This window comes from Ambystoma mexicanum, chromosome 9, assembly GCF_040938575.1.
Source record: "Ambystoma mexicanum isolate Mex_15411 chromosome 9, UKY_AmexF1_1, whole genome shotgun sequence".
Classification (NCBI taxonomy): domain Eukaryota; kingdom Metazoa; phylum Chordata; class Amphibia; order Caudata; family Ambystomatidae; genus Ambystoma; species Ambystoma mexicanum.
The window spans coordinates 38637312-38658920 of NC_090931.1; the positions used below are offsets into that span (position 1 = coordinate 38637312).

General features: G+C 48.7%; 1 protein-coding gene across 7 annotated transcripts in view; it reads left to right on the forward strand.

Annotated features, from left to right (window-relative positions):
• Positions 1-21609, forward strand: part of IGSF9B (immunoglobulin superfamily member 9B) — a 1213970-nt gene that overhangs the window by 528002 nt on the left and 664359 nt on the right. For all 7 annotated transcript variants that reach the window (XM_069614121.1, XM_069614116.1, XM_069614120.1 and 4 more), the window contains exons 8-11: positions 14954-15096; positions 15336-15476; positions 15828-15944; positions 18835-18985. In XM_069614121.1, coding sequence (XP_069470222.1) covers positions 14954-15096; positions 15336-15476; positions 15828-15944; positions 18835-18985 — 552 coding nt within the window. The remainder of the gene's footprint in view (positions 1-14953; positions 15097-15335; positions 15477-15827; positions 15945-18834; positions 18986-21609) is intronic.

The following is a 21609-nucleotide window of genomic DNA, read 5'->3' on the forward strand; positions in this document are numbered from 1 at the left end:
TTTGGTTGCCCTCCTTTCACTTCCTTCTGGCAGACCAATCTCAGTGAGTCAGGATGGGGCTGGCTGTGTATTCATTGGTCTCAAACCCTTCTGTGTGAATCAAGGGTCAATACTGGCACAGCTCTTTTTCTAAATCTATACGGAACCTCCTAGGCAATGTGACCTGATTTTTTTTTTTGGGGCGGGGGGTCCCCATGCACCAGTAATTGGATGACATCCAGCTTTACCTTTGGGTCCCAAATATGGACGATTGCCACTTGCAGCAATCGTGCCTTCAGGGTATTGAGGGTAGGACCCCTTCTCACTCGTTTGTTCCTCTTCCTGCTCATTCCAGAAAACTGTGTGACCATTTTTGTCTTACGGGCAGTCTGTGGCATGCCCTATGTCTCCAGGGACAACCCCACTCTTCTCCTCCTACTGTCATCTTTTCCTTCAATCCACTAACAATGTTCTCCTCCTATTTTGGTGCCTACCTATGTTCACTATGGAAACCCCTCTCCTCCTTATCCCTCCTTCCTTTCAACCTCTGCCTCCTCAGCTCTCCTTGGTTATTCTCCCCCTGAGTTTCATGTTCTTCTCCAGCACTGAAGATGGGAAGTCCGTATGAGATCTCTGCTGCCCTCCGCTCCTTCTCTCCTCCCTCCACCTCTCTCCACCTGATGATGTTTCCAGAAAAGTCTGCTCTATGAAAGTCTCATTCAAACAGGTGACCCCTGCTCCTCCAGAACCATTAAGGGCAATATTTGTTCTCTCTCTCTCCAACCTTGGCCAATTTCTGTAATCACTCCTTCGCCACTGGATCTTTCCCCTCCCTTCTGAAGCACTTCCTTGTGCACCCCCTACTAAAAAAGCCTTCTGCCGACCCCTCCATCCTGGCTAACTATCACTCGATCTCTATCGCTCCTTTCCTGGGCAAACACCTGGAGAAGAGTTTGAAAAAAAATGTTTGTTTAATTTTTTATACTTATACAGCGCAACTTTCGCCCGAGAGCATTATGGCGCTACAACTGTAGAGGTGAGAGCCCACCAATGGAGTCGAATACTCAAAAGAGGAAGGTTTTAAGAGCTCATCAAAAGTAGAGGTGGGCCTCAATGTCACACAGACAGAAAGGAAGACAGTTCCATGCCTTTGCTGCAGCCACAGAGAAGGCTCGGCCACTGACCCGTGAGAGTCTGACCCTGAGGGGGCGTAAACGTTTTCAAAGAGTGGGAACGAAGAGACCTGCAGGGTTTGTAGAGGCAACACTTTGAAGGTATTCTGCTCCAGTTTTATAAAAGGCTTTGTGGACCAGACACAGCAACTTGAATATAATGCGCTATTCAACTGGAAGCCAATGAAGCTGGCGCAGAAGCAGTGTCATATGGGCGCCGAAAGGGGGGTGGAGTACAGCTGTATCTGCCATATTCTGCAGCAACTGCAGGCGATGGAACAGGTGCCGCGGAAGTACAGAGCGTTACAGTAATCAATGTTACTAATTACTAAGGATGATCTCACCGGAGAATGGAATTTGGATGGAATACAAGGAAGGACTTTCCATAGGATACGTAGTTTAAAATGCACCTTCTGGCAGGTGGATGAGACCTGTTCAGCCATGGATAGCCCTGACTATCTCCTAGCTAAGCCTCCAAACTGAATCTGTTTGTTGTCTCCATGACCATCAGTCTGGCTTTAAAGCAGCCAGAGGCACGGAAACTGCACTCCTGAATACCTGTGAAGTTTTGTTCTCTAATCTTGACTCTAGCACTCCCTCTGTCCTCATTCTCCTTGATCTTTCCTCTGCATTTGACACAGTCAACCATAACATCCTGATTAATTGTCTCTTCGAGACCCAGGGCATCACGGATCAGGCTCTGGCATGGCTGACCTCTTTCCTCCTGGACCGACCTTCCCATGTTCAGTGTGGGTCCTTTTGAATGGATTGTGTCCTCCCACGTATTCCTCATCTTAGATATCTTGTCTCCCAGCTCTTCACCAGAGGGCGCTGTGCTCGAAGCCGCAGAGTTGTATTCCCTCTAGTGCCGCCATCGAGCGTCGACGTCATCTGCAGTATAAAGGGCTTTAGCCGTGCCCGTTAGCTCAGTTCCGTTTTCCCGAGCTCTGCTTCGTGTCAACAACGGCACATCAGGTTTTCTTCGATGAAATGTTTTGAAGTGTGGTAGAAAAATGTTGATTACCGACCCCCATCATAATTGCCTTTGGTGGCTGAGCCCTGACCATCGGGTTGACAAATGTGGTTTCTTGTCAGGCTATGTCCAATAAGGCTCTTAAGGAACAGAAAGGTAAGCTGGCGGTGAGGGAGGAATCTTATAAGTCTTCGAAAAGACAAAGAGATTCAGGAGGGTCGAGTGGAAAAGTCTCGACACAGGTCGAGGAGATCGAAGTCTAAGAGTCACATGAGGAAATCCTCTTCGTCTTCCAAAAAATCGAAAAAGCGACGTCATAGTTCTTCATCCTCCTTGTCTGAGAGAAGGGTTATATCCTATCCCTCCAAGCATGATTCCCCTGAAAAATGGGAGGCCTTTAGGACTTTGATGCTTAACATTTTCAAAAAAGCAGCCCAGACCCCCTCGAAAAAGCTGTGTAAAGATCATGCCCCTGCCCACTCCAAAGGTGACGGAGGGAGATCAAAGACCAGGCACACGAGATCCGACAAAAAGTCGAGGGTGTCATTGGGGGAAAATTCTCCGACACCTTATGAAAAACCAGTAAAACCACTGGTGCATAAATCGGGGGTAACGGACAAAATGGCATCCACGTCGAAGTCGAATATCGACTTGCCACAGTCTTCGACGACAGTTGGCGTCGATACCTTCCGTAACAGTGTTGAAGCTTCCTTCGACGACGTTAAAGCCTCCTTCGAAAACGTTGAAGACATCGTCCATACCTTTGACGCCTTTATCGAGGCATTCTTTAATACAGATGCCAAAATCAATGCCATTGTCTAAACCTAGGTCAATGCCACCCCATTTACCACAAAAAATCTTCCATCCTCAACCCAGGCAGGAATATTTCAGATCTATGTCCTCTATTTTCGAGGAGCAGTCCTCTGAAGAGGATGTTACTTCAGCTGGGGTTAGATTTGGAACCAAGGAGGTACCTGAGGAATTGATAGACCCACATTCTAAAATGCCTATTCTTTATGACTGCCTTCAGACAGCCAGTGGCCTAGATACTGCCCCTGAAGTAGAGTTTGAGAGGCCAGACCCTGCAGATCCCAGGGTCTGCAGATCATGCAGACCCTGGGTAAAGAAACCTAATGGGAAGAGTCATTGACTTCATGGGATGGAAAACAACTTCCCCTACATTCGATCAGGACGATATGACTGACATCCTTAATGAGGGACCTCAAAGGGACCCTGTCCTCCCTTTCCATATGGCACTGCAGAAAAGGGTGATGGCAAATTGGGATTCCCCGGATTCTGGGCCTGAAGTAAATAAGAAGTTTGTGGGAAAGTACAGGCCATCCTCATCAGATCCTAAGTACCTGGCTAAGCATCCCTCGCCAGAAAGCTTGGTGGTACAAGCTGAAACCTCCAGTAGACAGTGTTCTTATCCTTTGATACCACCTGACAGGCATGACAAAAAAGTTGATGCTTGGCCCAGGAAAGTCTTCTCTTCGGGCAGTATGGCCCTTAAATATATGAATGTAACACTGCACTTTGGCAAAATTTACATACACCCTGTGGGACTGTATGACATCAGCGGCTGAACACATCCTGGAGGGTGAGGAACGGGATGGTTTCCTGGTGATAGTGAAAGATGGAAAAGAGGCGGCTATGGAGGAATGTCTCCAGTCAGGATTGGGCACTGCTGATAGCATAAGCAGGTCCATGGCGTCTAGCAGAGTCCTGCGCAGATTTGCATGGTTTGGAAATCTGGTTTTGCACCTGACGTGCAATCCAGATTACTCAATATACCCTTTGACGGCTTGAGGCTGTTCGGCAGTAAGGCGGATGAGAGCTTGGAGAAGCTGTAGACCTCTAAAGCGGCAGCTAAATCACTCAGTGCCGCTATAAGGTAGCCTCAGCAACACTCCGCAAGGTCATCTTCCTGGAGGAGCCGTCCCTTTCGTTTCTACTCCTCTTTTGGAAGAGGGAGGGAACAGGCCAGTCAAAGAGGCAAACAGAGAAAACCCCCTCGTGGTGGAAGAGGGAAGGGTGCTATATCAGCCCCAGCAGCAGCTAATTCCTCCTCAGCTGCTTCTGCAGTAGCTGCCAAGCCACTCTGAGGTCTTCACCCACAAGACCCCGGTGGGAGGCAATATCACTCGGTATCTGAACAAATGGTGGGGCATTAAGTCAGATGCCTGGGCGCTACAGATAGTGGCCCATGGTTACTGCCTTCCTTTTCATCAAAGAGATCATCCACCGGGAGCCAACTGTAAAAATTCCAGACACGCTCCTTTGTGCAGGAGATTTCAACCCTGCTAGAGAAAGGTGCAATAGAACATGTACCTGTAGCGGATAGGAACAAGGGTTGGTACTCCCTGTATTTTCTCATCCCCGAAAAAGACAGAGGATTGAGACCCATCTTGGACTTAAGAAAGTTGAATACATTCCTCAGGAAGGACAAGTTCAAGATGGTGACCCTTTCTCATATCCTTGAGGCTCTTCAGCTTCAGGACTGGCTGGTTTCATTGGACCTTCAGGATGCTTACTTTCATGTGCCAATCCATCTCAAGCACAGAATGTACCGGAGGTTCGCAGTTGGCGGCTCTCACTATCAGTTTCAGGTTCTGCCATTTGGGCTGACCTCCGCCCGAGGGTTTTCACCAAGCTGATGGCTGTAGTGGCAGCAAGTCTCAGGAGAGGGGGGATTCCCGTCTACCCTTACCTGGATGATTGGCTAATCAGGGCAAGTTTACCCAAACGAGCCCAGGAACATCTGACCATGACCTGCCACTTCTTACATAGACTGGGCTTCTCCCTCAATTACAAGAAGTCACGAACGGTTCCATGCCAAAGACTCCAATTAATCGGAGCAATTCTGGATACTTCCTCAGGTAAAGCCTCGCCTCCCGAGGAGAGAGCTCACCACATTCTGCAGATGGTAACAAAGTTTTAGAATGCCCAACATCTGCCGGCCTTTGATTTTCTAAGGTTGCTGGGCCTCATGGTATCCTGCATTTTTCTGGTGCCAGAGGCCAGATTGAGAATGAGATCCCTTCAATGAGCCCTCAGGACTCAATGGTCCCAATTTTCGGGGGCGATGTCAGATCTTCTGCAAGTTTCTGCCAGAGTGGCTCAAGATCGTCTATGGTGGGCTTGCAGGGGAAAATATCCTCAAGGGAGAACCTTTTTTGGCAACCATGCCTGGAGATAACGGTAGTGACGGACGCCTCACTCACGGGTTGGGGAGCCCACACCAACGATCTGACGATAAGCGGTTGTTGGTCTGCATCCGAGTCCAAACTACACATCAACCTTTTGGAGCTGAGGGCAATCAGACTAGCGGTGAAGGCCTTTCTGCTCTCTGTACGGGGAAAGAACGTTCTGATAATGACGGACAACACAGTGGCCATATACTACCTCAACTAAAGAGGAGGCGTAGGATCACTTCCGCTGTGCAGAGAGGCAATGCAGCTCTGGTTCTGGGCAATGCAAGAAGGAATTTCTCTATCGGCTGTTCACCTAGCCGGAGAGCAGAACACGGCTGCGGACGCTCTGAGCAGGCAGGGCACAGTCTCCCACGAGTGGGAACTAGCTCAGGAAGTCCTGGAGATCTTCGCCCTTTGGGGAACCCCTCAAGTTGATCTGTTCGCGACCAGGGCCAACCGGAAGTGCAAACTGTACTGCTCATTTTCCCCCAGAGGAGCTCTAGGGGACGCATTCGTGGTGGACTGGGTATTTCCACTCCTATACGCGTTTCCTCCAGTCCCCGTGATTCCTCATGTAATCAGGAGGTTGAGGAAGTTCAGGAAAACCATGATCCTAATTGCCCCGGATTGGGCCAGGAGGACGTGGTACCCGGACCTTCTGGACATGTCCATCTGCCCTCCAATACGTCTTCCACAAAGAGAGCATCTTCTCTCGCAAGAGGAAGGTCGGGTTCTCCGTCCAGAGGTCAAGACACTCGGCCTTCGCGCTTGGTTTCTGAGAGGCTGAGATATAAGGATTGGGACCTCCCGGATGACGTAATGGAGATTTTGCTTTCGGCCAGGAGGCCAGCAACAAAATCCCTGTATCGGTGTCATTGGAACAACTTCAGTATCTGGTGCAGGGATAAAAATGTGGACCCATTCTTATGTAATATTCCGACAGTACTTTCTTTCCTTTTACATTTAGCCAATTTAGGGCTGCAAGTTGGCACTATTAAAGGATACCTAGCAGCGCTATTTATCTTCAAGCGCTCCTCGGAAGATGTTTCTTATTTTAAAATGCCTTTAGTTACCCAGTTTCTAAAATGACTCACAAATGTGTACCTTCCAACGCCATTTCAGGTTCCTACCTGGGATTTAAATTTAGTATTAAAGTTTCTAATGTGTGCCCCTTTTGAGCCTTTACATTCTTGCCCGTTAAGGCTCCTTTCTTTGAAAACAATTTTGCTAGTGTCTATAACATCAGCACGCAGGGTGAGTGAGTTGCAGGCACTCTCGTGTAAACCTTCTCACACCATTTTCCATAGGGACAAAGTCATTCTAAGGGTCAAGCTATCCTTCTTAACTAAAATAGTTTCTGATTTCCACCTGTCACAGAAGATTACCTAAGCTTCTTTTTACCCTCTCCACATGCAAGTAAAGAGGAGGAGAGATTGCACAGACTGGACCCAAAAAGGCCTCTCAGTTTCTATATTTCTAGACTGGCAAATTTCTGACAATGTGACAAAATATTCGTTGGATATACTGGACACAAATTGGGCCTTGTAGTATCTAAGCAAACTCTATCCAGATGGATAATTCTAGCAATCTCAAGGTGCTACAAAGTGGCTGGGAAGGAGCCTCCAGGTGGGCTAAGGGCTCATTCAACCAGGGGAATGGCAACGTCTTGTTTCCAAGGCGAGCACGTTGCCGCTGAGCTATCCTCATCAGAGGGGTGTTCCAATGAAGGATTTTCGTGCTGCGGCCACCTGGTCGTCAATGCACACTTTTGTGAAGCATTACTGCTTGGACTCTACATCATATCAAGGAGGCTTATTTGCAAAAGCCGTCCTTCATTCAGTCCATGATTGAAATTACTGGTACTCCCTCCTCCAAATTCGTACTGCTTTGGGAGCCTATCTAAGATGAGGAATGCGTGGGAGGACACAATCCATTCGAAGAACAAGTTACTCACCAACTGTAACGTTCTTTCGACTGGATGTTCCTCCCACATATTCCTCATCGACCCACCCAACCTACCCCTCCGTACAGTTTACGCCAGTTGCACTTGAACTTCCTTAAGAGCCAAAGGACTTTGAAAGCCTGATCAACTGATGCAATCATTAACACCGTAAAAACAGAACTGAACTAACGGGCGCGGCTCGAGCCCTTTATACTGTAGATGACGTCGACGCTCAACAGCGACCCTCGAGGGACTACTACTCTGCGGCTTCGAGTACAGCACTCTCTGGTGAAAAAAAAAAATCTGAAGCGGCAGAGCTGGGATACAAGATATCTAAGATGAGGAATACGTGGGAGGAACATCCAGTCGAAAGAACATTACAGTTGGTAAGTAATTTGTTCTTCTCTCCACCACCTATCTGTCCACATGTGGTGTTCCCAAGGGCTCTATCATCTCCCCCTAGCTCCTCCGTGTCCATCTAGCCCCTTTGGCCCTCCTGATCTCTACCTTTTCCTCTAACTTTCAGTGTTATGCAGATGACATGCAGCTCTCTTTCATGCTACCCTCTGCCTCCTCCTTGCTCATCCCTGACTGTCTATATGCTATTCAGGCGTGGTATGCCTCTAACGATCTCTTCCTTAATGTCAGTAAGACTCAGATCTTTCTCACTGAGACCCCTGCTCCTGCTTTTCCTCTCACTTTGCCCTCCCTCCTTGGGCACTCTGCCCCCACTTTCTTGTGAGCTGGCAGGGGTAGTAGACATCATGTGAATGTGCCCTGGTTCACGCCAGTGGTGTTGTAGGGAAGTGGGGGGGGGGAATCTTTCCCATACCATATTTGGGTGCCACATCATGGTGTGGATGGTGGGGCCAAGCCCCTGTATCCCCCCCACACACCCTATGAGAAGGGAACATTCACACCTAATACTGTAACGGTTTATTGAGAAGCCACCCTCAACACTGGTAGTTCCTCCCCTCCCCAATCTAGGTGTCACACAATGAACAGTTTAATGTCAGTTCTTTATTCAGCCCTATTTGTGATGCATATCATACCCATTGGATCGCTCCCCCTGAGTAAGCACTGAGCCAAGAACCAGGCCGGTGTACAGGAAAGATATTTGTATTTATTCGGATGATAGGTAATAGAAAATCGCACTAAAATGTCACACACCATAACACAATAAACTTCTCTCTACATAAATAATTTGTGCAATTTGGTTGGGAAAACTAAAATCACAATACTTAACTTTATACAAACTTCAAAACAAATGATCACCAACATTGATCCCTGAATAACAACACTTTACATTTGCAATGCTGTACAATTTTAGTTTTGCTGCATGCTTAATTTCTACATGCTGAAAAGGCCGGCATTAAATAAACACAGGGTGATTTAGCAGTTGGTTTTTCCAACCCCTCCGCCCCCACTTTGGTCTGTGTTTGGGAAGTCGGACATAAAAATTGCGATGATTTAACAATTTGGGATTTCAGACCCCCCCGCCTCCACTTAAAGGCCTGTGTTGGGGAAGCTGGCAGTTTAGGGATTTGTTAGTTTAGGGGACAAAGACACCCCTCTTCCAAAAAGAAGTCTGGGCAACAGGCAAAATAGGATTACCCATTTACATTACAGTTTTTAGTTTTCAGCGTGCATCGGGAATGAGCTTTGTTAATTTTGAATTTTAACAAAAATCACCCCTTTGTGTTTGCCAAGGGGAATTAATAAAATTAATATTTTAGTTAAATAGGCTATGGATCAATACAGTTTTGCCCCCTCCCTCTCCTCTGCCCACTATAAAAGGGAAGGATGTAAGGCCTGCAGATTCCCCCTCTATTTGGTTACAAAGGGCTCAAGTCTACTTACATTGAATACCTCTGTTTAAAGTTCAGGAAAGCCAGAGGACAAGGCAGGGGTCTGGTCACTCCACCCCCAAGAATGGTCCCCAGCTCTTCACCATAGAGTCCAGTCAGCTTTTTAGGCCTCCTCGGCAAGAGACATCAGCTATAGATGGCTAAACCCAGATGCAATTTCAGCAAAATCTCCTGTTGGTGTTTCCTGGCAGCTGTCGGATGGCAATTTTCAGCAGCTCTCTTCCCGGTGATATTTTAGGAGCTCTTCCGTTTCTGTCATTTACAATCTCTGGGAGTACCTTGCAAGAGTTCTCGCAAATAGGATTGAACAGTTACCCTGCTCTCTCCTTCCAAATTCAGTCTCTCCCTAAGGATTGGCTTGGGAGTCTGGAGCAGACACATGGCAGCTTCCATTTGCAATACCCATTTGTTCTCATGTCACTCACGTTTTTTGCAAAAACTAGCTATGTGGCAATACTTCATAATTTTACTAGTAACTGTCATAATATATATATTTTTTCTGATTCATCTTATCAAGGTGAATTTCATAAACAGCCGGGTCCACACCATGTTGCATAGTCTTGGCAATTTTCCACCGTTTTTACAAAAAGCATAATCATTAGGAACATACAATTTATTCAAGAAATACTTCATTTTACTCCCCACCTGTTAACCAACTCTTAAAGTCATGAGATACTCATTGCAGGCAGGAACACCTTTTAGCCCACCATTACAATTCCCTAAATCACAGGTGGAGGAATTTTATATTACTAAACTCGCCTGGAATTTACATAAAAATTGACACATCAACCAAGAAAGTCCGACTTATGGTTGCTGAAAAAAGGCTAAAGTTATAATAGTCTGTTTAAATTGATAGTACATCTTTAGGTTAATTCAAATAGGGATTCTGCTTCCTCCAAGCCATGTCTCTCTCTTGTCCAGTATTTTAATAGTCTCTTTGTGTTTGAAGTTTGTTGCAGATCGTAAATGCCTGGGATGCAACGGCCAGTTCCCTTTTTCTTGCCTAGAGCTGGGCTTTCAGAGACAGCAAGTCTAGGGAAACTTGATTTTCAGCACCCTTCGGGACACATTGTATTGCAGTTGTGAACAGTTAGGATGCAAGCCGGGCTTTCAGTGTGGAAGTCCTTTGTGAATTTTGCCCAGAGGCCCACCCTTTGTCCTTGGCTGAAAGGAACTCACAATTTGCATTTTCTAACATCAGCCATGATTCCTTGACATACTGCGTGTTTTAAGGGTTCACTTTGCTTTTTGCACTGAAAGTACAGGGCTGTTTCTTTCAGTGATTAATAAAATACACTTTTAATTATCTGCTGTTTGTTATTCTGCCGAAAAGTTAGTCTGAATTGTCACATGCACCACTTTTTGATGGTTGGTAGTTTCAGTGAAAATTCTGCATTTCTTTCTCAGCCAGTAATGTGATGTGCTTTTCCAATCTGTACTTGGATTACATTATTGTTTTAGCCTTCTCTGGATTTTCACTGCAGAAAGACACCCACATAGTCTGCCTCTGGCCTACAGGAACTTTTTCTGGCAACAAAGTGGGCTTTTCTTTTCAAATGTTTTTCTGGTATTTGCATATGAAGCATAATATACATTACTTTTGGTCAACCCACACACCCTGTCTTTTCCCTGACATATTTTTGCTGGCTGGGGAACATTTTTCTCATGTCTTGCTTTAACTTGCAAACACACCTGCAAAACTGTTTTTGTGTCCGTGTTTAAAAATCCTGTTTTTCATGTGAAAGGGACCTTTGAATTTCTTCTGCCTTTGTGAATTAAAATGTTGCTTTTCCTTTGGTAATGACAGGTAGGACTTTTTCACATAGCCCTTCAGTTCCGTTGCTTTGGGGCCTTTGATTGCACCCCAAAGTGCTTTAAATATTGAAAGTCTTTAAAAAAATATGTACAAGTCTATACAGTGCCTGTATTAAGAACTATTTACAATGACCTTTGTTGCAAGACAACCTGGCCGGCGCTGTCTCAAGGTCCTTGCTGCTGCTCTCGGGTTCTTCTTTCCTTCTGCGCTCTTCACTGGTGCCTCTGGTGGCAGTAGGCGGCAGGCAGCAGCAACAGTGCGAGGGACCCCCAAAGTCTTTGTAGGGCTGGCAGTAGGTGGTGACGGGCAGCAGCGGCAACAGTGTGTGGGATGCAAAGTCTATATCGGCTGGACTGCGTATGTCAGATGCAGCCCAGTCCTCAGAGGAGACATGAGGGCCTCATTCCATTTGGGCCACGTCTGCCAGGTGTGGCCCAGGAAGTTCAGGTGAAAGGGGGTGGCCCTTAATTGAAATCCAGCCCCCAGGAAGGCTAAAAACACATTTAGGGTGCTCCCACCCTATGGGGAGCACCAGTCATCAAAGGTGCCCCAGCCCAGTGGTGATGGGAACATCTGGGGGGCAGCAACCTCTCCCCTGCTAATCAGGGGAGCGCCAGCAAGAAGGCCTGGGCTGCAGTGGTATCGGAGCACAGAGCTGAGCACCTGTAACACTTTAGCAGGGTTTCACTGTTAACCGAGGCCCTCCGCTCATGCCGGCAATAGGTTCTTTTTTAATTTCAGAGTAAAGGGCCCCTCGCATCCCTGGCACTGCTGTTACTCCAGGGATCCAATGTTCTCTCTTTTTTCAGGATCCCCGGCGTGGCTTAACGCGCTGGGGATCCTGTCATTAATCCCTGACTAGGGGTTACATTTTCACATGTAGCAATGTAAAACAAACTAAAATCTATACAGTGCATAAAAGTTATTGATACATAACATCAATTAATCATAAAATGAAACATTATAAAAATAAAATATCATTACTGCGTCAATATATTTTCTTATACAAGTTCAGGATTCAAACGCTTCTCTACTGTTGCCCAAATTCAAAGTGAAGCGATCTGTAAATGCACAAGACCCGAGTTTAAACAATAGAACCAACATTTCTCACGCTTAATCTCATCATAGTCACCCACTAAAGCTCCCAGGTTGCACGTGTATACACTTCCTAGTTGTTTTCATCTTGTCATCACATGTCTAGGAGTTTCCAATATATGCGTCCATATTCAAATCCTGCAGAATCTATTTTTAGCCTAAAGATCTGCCTACGTCCAGTAATTGACATCATCGGGAGCTGATTGGTAGAGTCTTAATATTAACCTTCTAACTTCCAAATCAAGGGATTCCATTAGGTATTTTTGAGGGGTTCAAAAATGTATGACATCAGCCACACCATCTGATAGGAAGTACATTTCTCTAAATGTGAAAAATTAAGATTCCAATCCCAGAGCAAAGGTTTTTGTTAACAGAATGTTTAAGCTTATAATAGTCCTCCCTACCCTCATTATTACAAGTAGCAGGGGACCAGTTGATAATTTCAAAAAGAATATGCAAAATTAGCCCCTTTTGTTTTAAGTTCCTTCTCGTAACACTGCCAAAACACCCAGGAGAGGCCACTTGGAGAGAGTTGCCGACTTTAAATATAGCTCTCGTCTGCGTTTCAGGGCCATAGCCTCCAATGAGGTTAAACCAAGTTCCAACCTCAGCATCTCCATAGGAACCGACTGAGAAAGATTCAACAGTCGTTTCCAAAAGCAGCCCTCCAAAACATTCATTAAGCCATTCATAATCGGGCAATGCTAATGCTTCCAAGCCGTGCAATATGGCATGGTAGAAACACTGGACATAGTTTCCTAAGGCCATCCAAACTATACCCCGCCGTTTGCCCTGAGAAACTATAGAATGGACCTGCCAGCTGTGCCGCCCTCCTGGGCTTCACAGAGAGCAACTCTGCATAACCTAATTCCAATCCTAAGTATGTCTAACAGATAACATATTCTATAGCTCGCTGGTCCATATTCTATATGTATTTATGTATCACAAATTGCAGAGCACAGACCAAGGGCAGTAAAGCATCTGAGTGATAAAGGAGAGAGAAAAACCAGAGAAAAAAAAGATCCAGACATCAAAAGAAGTTAGGCATTGAACAGCATGGTCTTTAGTTGTTTCCTGAAACCAAGAAGGTCTGAGAGACCACGCGGTGCCAGAGGAAGCGCGTTCCAGAGCTTAGCAGCAGGATAAAAAATAGCAGCCACCTGATCTAGATTTGTGAAAACGCGACATTTAGAGAAGATTTTTATCGCTGGAACGAAGCCTACGAGAGGGAATGTAGGCTTTAAGCTTCTGCCGTAAAGAACATGGAGCCGGAAGAGTTGAAGGGCCGGTGCACAAGATCTTAAACTCGATCCGTCTCCTAACCGGGAGCCAATGGAGTTTGCCTAATAATGACATAATATGCTCAAATCTGGTGGCCCCCAGGGCTAGTCGGGCTGCAGCATTCTGAAAAATCTGAAGTCTTTGAATCAGATAGTCTAGTTGTCCTACATAGATCCCATTGCAATAGTGAATGGAACCCATTGTGGAGGAGGTGACAACAGTAGCACGGCAGACAGAAGGAAGAAAAGGCAAAACTTTCTTAAGCCATTTCAGTCTGTTGGCCGAAGCAATCTGGGCCTCTCCGGATCCCGAGGGAAGGATTTTAGCCTCCAGCCATTTTACACTAGGGCCAGGTACAGGAAGGACACCTAGTGACTCCGGCCAAAAGGAAGAATTCTAGAACATGCTAGGGTCTTGGTGCCAAAAACCAGAATTTCGGTCTTACTCCCTTTAAGTTTAAGGCTGTTTTTAGTCATCCAAGATGAAACTGCTGATAGGTAGTTCTTGAGATTAGAAGGGGAATCAGAAGACTGTGAGTCAAGACGGAAAAATAATTGTGTGTCATCTGCATAGGTGTAAAAACAGACGCCAAAAGATGTTATTAGATCAGCAAGAGAACAGAGATAAAGGTTAAATAACAGAAGAGAAGGGGAGGAGCCTTGAGGGACACCACAGGTAATTGCATAAGGAGCAGAAGAAAAAGAATGATGCGAAACGGTTTGCTGATGATCAGATAAAAAAGATGTAACCATTCAAGAGGCATGCCTCTGAAACCATGCATCTATAGCTTGCTGATCCAACACAAGGGTTAACTTACGTATGTGACTGGATGTGATGGTATGTTGATAGCATAGCCTCTTGCGTGGTGGTTATGTTTGCTAGCATAGCTACTCGCGTGGTGGGCATTCGGTAGCATAGCTGCTTACATGGTGGCTATGTTCGCTGGCATAGCCTCTCGCATGGTGGTCATGTTCGCTGGCATAGCTTCTCGTGTGGTGGTCTTGTCCGCTAGCTTAGCCTCCCGCGTGGTGGTCTTGTCCGCTAGCTTAGCCTCCTGCGTGGTGGTTATGTTCGCTGGCATAGCCTCTCGCGTGGTGGTCATGTTCGCTAGCATAGCCTCTCGCGTGGTGGTTATGCTCGCTGGCATAGCCTCGCCTGGTGGTCATGTTCGCTGGCATAGCCTCTCGCGTGGTGGTCATGTTCGCTGGCATAGCCTCGTGTGGTGGTCATGTTCGCTGGCAAAGCCTCTCGCGTGGTGGTCATGTTCGCTAGCATAGCCTCTCGCGTTGTGGTCATGTTCGCTGGCATAGCCTCTCGCGTGGTGGTTATGCTCGCTGGCATAGCCTCGCGTGGTGGTCTTGTTTGCTAGCTTAGCCTCTCGCGTGGTGGTCTTGTTCGCTAGCTTAGCCTCTCGCGTGGTGGTCATGCTCGCTGGCATAGCCTCTCGCGTGGTGGTTATGCTCGCTGGCATAGCCTCGCCTGGTGGTCATGTTCGCTGGCATAGCCTCTCGCGTGGTGGTCTTGTCCGCTAGCTTAGCCTCCCGCGTGGTGGTTCAGTGCTGGCTATTGTGCTTTGCTGTACAGATCTCCTGTATGGGGGTGTACGAGCTTTGATCCTTGTGCTCTTTCCTAGATCCCGCTCGCGTGGTGGGCATGCCTTCCATCATTTATGTGCCAGTGGGGATTCATGGGTTCATCCGATGCCCAGCTGAGGCCGAGCCGCCAGTCATCACAGTCAAGTGGAACAAGGATGGACGCCCCCTCAGAATCGAAAGGGTAGGAAGGTGGCATGCTAGTCCTACTGGAGGGCTGCACCCTGCTACTTGGGCATGGTTGCTGGGCAAGGCTCGTGTTCAGTGTGCATGCTAGAGGTGGCATGTGTTGGTGGGTCTGAGTGAGTCACGGGAGAATATGCTGTGTCTCTTGACGGAAGGAGTGTGCGAAGCATTTCTATCATATGTATCCCCGTGGCCGGAAGTGGTCCTCAATGTCACGTGCCATCTTCTTTCCTTCAGTTCTCTGGCTGGACTCTGCAGGAAGACGGTTCCATCCGGATCGAGGAGGCGACGGAGGACTCTCTGGGCACTTACACCTGTGTGCCTTATAATGCGCTGGGGACGATGGGCCCATCCCCTCCTGCTCGCCTGGTGCTAAAGGTAAGCGCCCCGCCCCGAGCTGGTTTTTGAGCCTCATAGTCCAGGTGCGGCCGGTCTGGACTCTCTTCCCTACCCTCTCACCATTGGGCCTGTGCGGTCTATACCTTGGTTAATGTATTCTGAGCTGTATTCCTTTGTGTGCGCTTTCATCCGTGTAGCCTTGCGAACATGCTGTCTGTCTTGTGCACCTTTGGTAGAGCCATGTGAGCTCTGCCTTCTTGTGTGCATTTTCCGTGCTTTGCGTTTTGTAGTGCCATGGCCGGAAGCAGTTAATACATCTGGACACTAACGTGCGGGACCACACAGGTGGGCACGCATTGAGTAATGGCTGCTTTTTTGCTTTGCCTGCAGGACCCTCCTTACTTCACAGTGTTGCCTGGCTGGGAATACCGCCAGGAGGCCGGAAGAGAGCTACTCATCCCATGCGCTGCTGCCGGGGACCCCTTCCCTACCATCGCTTGGAGAAAGGTACATGGCACGACTTAGCCCCCCGTGCATCTGGACGGGCGTCTCTGGGGCATGTGGAGAAGAACGCGCAGTCCTAAAACCTCTGTATGGAGTGCACTTTGTGAAAACTGGCCAAGCAAGCCGACCTGTGCAGTCTACAGACTGACTGCCCCCTCTCTTTGGACACTTGGCACCTGCTGCGCACGCCACGTGCAAGCAATTAAGGGTCAAGACTAAAGGGCCGATGCGGGGCTTGTTGTGGGACAGTGTCCCTGCACTGGGACGCTCCCCCCTCCACTAAGTCACCCCTTTTCAGAGGTCTGGGTCAGTCTCTCTTCGGTTGCACTGGCCGAATGCCGGGGGGCAGCCGGGCAGCGCACAATGCTTTGCAAGTGGACTGTTCCCCATGAATGTCCCAACAGCACCTGTTTGTTCTCTGAGCAGGTGGACGTGGGAGAGTCTGTGTCTGAGGCAGGCTGACACTTTGCAGGGCCCTTCCCATTCTCGCCCATTTCTTTGCTGTCCTTTCCCCCCTTGCACTTCTCTCCAGTGTTCTCTCTCTGCTTCCCACCTTACTGAGTGAATGCACTGCAGAATCCTCCACTTGCACATGTGTGAACTCACCCTGGAACATCTCAGCCTTCATTCCCTTTTCTTTCTCACGTTGTTTTTTTCTCCATTTCCTTCTCATTTTTGCTTCTTTCCTTTCTTGGTCTATTCTTATATATTCTTTATATATATTCTTTTGTTTGCTTCCGCACTTCTCTCTCTGTTTTTTTTGTCTGTGTCCCTTTCCCCTCGCCTTTCCTTCCTTCCTTCATCTCGTCCTTTCTCTCTTCCTTCCCCCTCCCACCCTCACTCCTTCATTCCCTCCCTCCTTCATTCACTCCCTTCTCACCGCCATCCCTCATTCCCCGTGCCTCCAATCAATCGTTCATTCCTTCCTTCCGTCCTCCTCTGTCCCTTCATTCCTTTCTTCCTCCTCTCTCCAATCCTTCCTTTCTCCCTCGTCTCCTCCCTTCCTTCCTCCCTCGTTTCGTCCCTTCCTTCCTCCTCTCTTCCCTTTCTTCCTTCCTCTCTTCCTCCTCTCTTCCTTCTTCCCCCCTTCCACCCTTGTTCCCTTCCTCTCGTCCTTCCTACCTCCCCCTCCCTCATTCCCCGTCCCTCCAAATCCTCCAGGCCTTCCTTCTTTCCTTCTTTCTTTCTTTCTTTCCTTCCTTCCTTCCTTCCTTCCTTCCTTCCTTCCTTCCTTCCTTCCTTCCTTCCTTCCTTCCTTCCTTCCTTCCTTCCTTCCTTCCTTCCTTCCTTCCTTCCTTCCTTCCTCTCTCCGTCTTCCCTCCCTTCCTCTCTCCGTCCTCCCTCCCTCTCTCCTTTCTCCCTTCCTTCCTCTTACTCCTTCCTCCCTCCCTCCTCTTACTGCTTCCTCCCTCCCTCCTCTCTCCCTCCCTTCCTTCCTACCTACCTTCCCTCCCTCCCTTCCTTCCTTTACTTCTCTCTCTCTTCCTTCTCCCTCCCTCCCTTCCTTTACTTCTCTCTCTTCCTTCTCCCTCCCTTCCTTCACTTCTCTCTCTTCCTTCCCTCCTTCCTCCCTCCCTTTCTTCCTTCCTCCCTTTCCTCCTTCCTCCCTCCCTTTCTTCCTTCCTCCCTTTCTTCCTTCCTCCCTCCCTTTCTTTCTTCCATCCCCTTCCCTCCCTCCCTTACTTCCACCTCCCTTCCCTCCTTTCCTTACTTCCAGTTCTCTCCCTCCCTCCTCTCTCCCTTCCCTCCCTTCTCTTTCCCTTCCCTCACTTCCTTCTCCCTTCCCTCCCTCCCTTCCTTCCACCTCCTTCCCTCCTCTCTCCCTTCCCTCCCTTTCTTCCTTCCACCTCCCTCCCTCCTCTCTCCCTTCCCTCCCTCCCTCGTGTGCGGCTATCTTGCTTTATCACCTTCTCTGTTTTGGTTGCCTTCCCTGCTTCTGGGAAAGGACGGCAGGTGGCATCCCGTGGTTGCTAGAATCCGTTTCCTGCACGTGGACTGCGGTAGTCTTGACTGTTGGTGATGGGCGGCACAGCCAAAGAGTCCTGCTTCTCGTTCACCATTGCCATTGCAAGGGGTCTCCCTCCCCTCGTTAGTGCACGAGGGAGGGACCTTGGGAACCTGGGGTGGGTGAGCAGCCCCGATCCTCGCCAGCTAAGCGCATGATCCTCTGAGAAGGCTTCCTGTGGCCTGGCTGGATGCGGCTCTGCCACGTGTTGGAGGAGTGCCCCTGCGCTGTCTTGGTGATGTGGTGCCCTCTTAGAAGTGGCCGTGCTGGAAGAGTGCAGCCCTGGGTGCACTAGGGGCCTGGGGGAGAGCTTGTTGTGGAGTCATGCTGTGGCTGAGAACCCCAGGCCTTGGCGCAGTTGGGGCGCGCCTGCAGTCGGCGCCTAGACCACTCTGGACATGGCTGTCATGGCGCAATGGTTTCTAGCAACTGGCAGATTCTTGGAAGCGTGAGATGCCAGCCTATGGTGGCGTGGTTGGCAGGATGGCCTGAAGTGCACTGTGGACATGGTGGCGGGGTCCCGGCCACTTGCACTGTGGATGCATGCGGGGTGGGCGTTGGCGTGTGCATTGTGGGAATGCACGTGGTGTGCATCTGTAGGGGCTGTGTGGGCGGGTGTGTCTGACCTCTGTAACCTCTGGTGTGTAATGGCCACTGGTGCACTGGGTGCTCGGCTGTAGGGCGAGGATGTGTGTGCATGCCTCAAGTGCATATCATACGATGTCGTCCCATGGGTACGGGGGTGGAGTGGGGGCACCAGTTGAAGGGTCCTAGGACTTCAGTCCTTATTTCCGAGGAGTTCGCGTGTCTGACACATGTCACCCATGATGCTTTGCACTGTGTTTCTGAGCTGCCTGTGTCCTCTCTCTCTCTGTCTTTCTGTCCAAGGTAGGGAAGCCCAGTAGAAGCAAACATCTGGTCCTCCCAAGCGGCAGCCTGCAGTTCAAATCTCTCAGCAAGGAAGACCACGGGGAGTGGGAATGCGTGGCCACCAATGTGGTCACCAGCATCACTGCCAGCGCGCACCTCACGGTCATAGGTATGCAGCCACTGGGTGGGGGAGGGGGCCAAGGACCCAATGGGGGAGAATGGTGTCCTTGAAGTAGTATGCGGTTAGAATACGTCCTGTGAGGGTGGGAGAAGGTGTTCCTTTGGAAGAGGTGGAGGGGATGTATACGTGGGAGGGGGTTCAGATTGGAGTAATGAAGCAGGGAGGGCGTTGCATTGAGTGGACTGGGCAAACAGAAAGGACGCATCTACTTGTGCTGCTGAGCGGCCCACAGTCCCTGGGAGATGAAGCCACTAAGGCTGGCACTGGTCTTAGGAGCCAGAGTCTCTGGGTATATTTGTAACCAACATGACTAGCTACAATGCTCTGGGACGCGGTATACTCAACATTGAGGCATGTATTTAAAGTGGGTAGTGATTAAAGGCGCTGCAGCTTTAAGGTGGGTGAGCCTGCCCTTTCCTGGAAAGCCTCATGCACAGGGGAAAAGACCCAGGTGGAAGTGGGCCCTGAATGCCCAGACTTACCATGGGAAGGCTGTCTGTCTAGGTGGGAGGGGCCTCTGGATACACGACACACTGTGCAGGCGTAGGTGCATGCAATCTTTTCTGGGGGGAGGGGCCTGCTGCTCCCTGAGGCACTTAGCATGCATTCTTCCAGGGAGGGGGGTTGCTGCTGATTTCATAAATCCTTTCCAGCTTCTGGCTGTAATGGATTGCGTGCTTTATAAAAGCTCTCCTAACTCTTCCATGCATCTCCCCCTCTTACCACATCCCTTTCTGTTTCTTCACTGCCGTCCTCCCATTTCCTCCGCTCTCCTTGCTCGCTTTTTCGCAAGGGTTCCGTTACTTTAAGTCTTGACTCATTCTAGGCAGAGCAGAAGATTTGCTCTACGGTGAGGTGGCCCAACCTGTGGTTCTTCCACAAGGAACCTTCTCACAAAAGCACTGGCGCGGTCTTTGGAGGCTGCTAGAGACGGTCCTTTGATTGGCCGTGCGTGGAGCTGGCTTTTCAGGTGAAGGTCCAGCAGGGACTGCCTCTTACATAAAGGTGTTTCAATTGATGGGTTTTGCTGAAGGTGATTCAAGGTTATCACCATAAATACAAGTGATCATTGAGGGAGAGTTGCCTGGAGTGTATCTTGCTTTGATGAAATGTCCTGCAGGAGGTTGGTACTGGGGTGTTGCCTCTTTCCAGGTAGAGGTTCTGAGGTTTGGAGTTGTGTGTCATTGCAGAAGGCCTGCTATGTGCAATCTTGCCTAATAAAAGAAACTCTGAAATGTGCTTTTTCAGCTGAAAATGTGCTGGCCCATCTTCCTGACATATGGTCTTGTCTTCATTCATATGAAGGAAAGTGGCGGAGTCTGGTTCTCTACTGTAAACTCCTGGATAACAGTACCACCGCTGCTCCTTTCTGTGGAGTAACGGGAGAAAGTCTGGAAGGAGTAGGGCCATCGTTCAGCCAAATTCCCCACTCCCATGAATGGGGCTCTGGGCGTGCTCTAATAGGACAGAGTGGCCTGAAAAGCCATAAAGTAGTGAAAAATTACAGACATTTGAAAAAGTTACATGTCTGTTCTGGACGACCCACAAACTTGGAAAATGCTCCTGTCCCAGCCCCTGTCCGACTTCATTTTTTTGCAGCTTTTGAAACAATTGACCCTTACCCCTTATCTGTTATCTCGATTAAAGTTGACATGAGGACAAAAGCCCACAAGTGGCCAACTGAAAACTAGGCAAAGCACCCTCTAACAGTAATGTGGCCATTGCTTGATCCTGCCCCAGCGAATGATAAGAAGTGGGTTCTCCGCTCCATGCCATGACCACTGCTTAATGTTTACTAATAAGCCCATGAGAGGTTATGCAGTCCCCCGCTCTCCGCGGTTCGGAATTATACAGATAACATGCACATCTAAATTGCCCAAGACTCCAATGCATATGCTCACCTTCGTCCTGGTAGCCATTGACTAGTGGGTGAGCCATACCTGCCTCAAAACGCACCTGAGCAAGACTAGGAACTTGGCTTCTTGGAACCATGGCCTTGGTTTGCTGTGTATGCTGTGTGCTCCAGTTGCTCAATCGAAACCCCTTGGCACTGTGCTGGATGGGCTGGAATGGAAACCGTGAATAAATAGCTCCTTGTATTTCTGTGTTAGGCTTCAGGCTCCCACTGCCTAAAGACCCCAGAACATCTTTCCTTCTCTTCCCTTCATTGGCAAAGCTGAAGCTGCAATTGTCTTAGGTGGGGCTTTGATACTAGTTTGTACCCAACAGAGACTGCCGACCTCATTTGAATGCTGTGCAAGCTGCAGAACATGGCCAATGCTAGCAGCCAGTGCTCAAAAAGGAAACCCCATACTCCTCGGGTTTGTCTGCAAGGAGGCCAGTTGAAGGCTCTGTCTTTCGGGAGAACATGTTGAGTGATGCACTTGTTATCCAGAAGCATCTTCATGTAGGAAGTGCGGTGATGGATGATTTTTCAGTTAGAAGTTCCTGTCAGTGAGTCGCTTGTGTAGTCGGTCCTCTGGTGAATGGAAGATTCTTAAGGTAGAAGGCCCTTAGATGGATGAATGTATACTTGTGTTTACTGGTAGAGGTGGCTCTAATTGTGTTCTATTGATGGAATGCCGTCTGACCACAGTAATCATTCTTCTCTC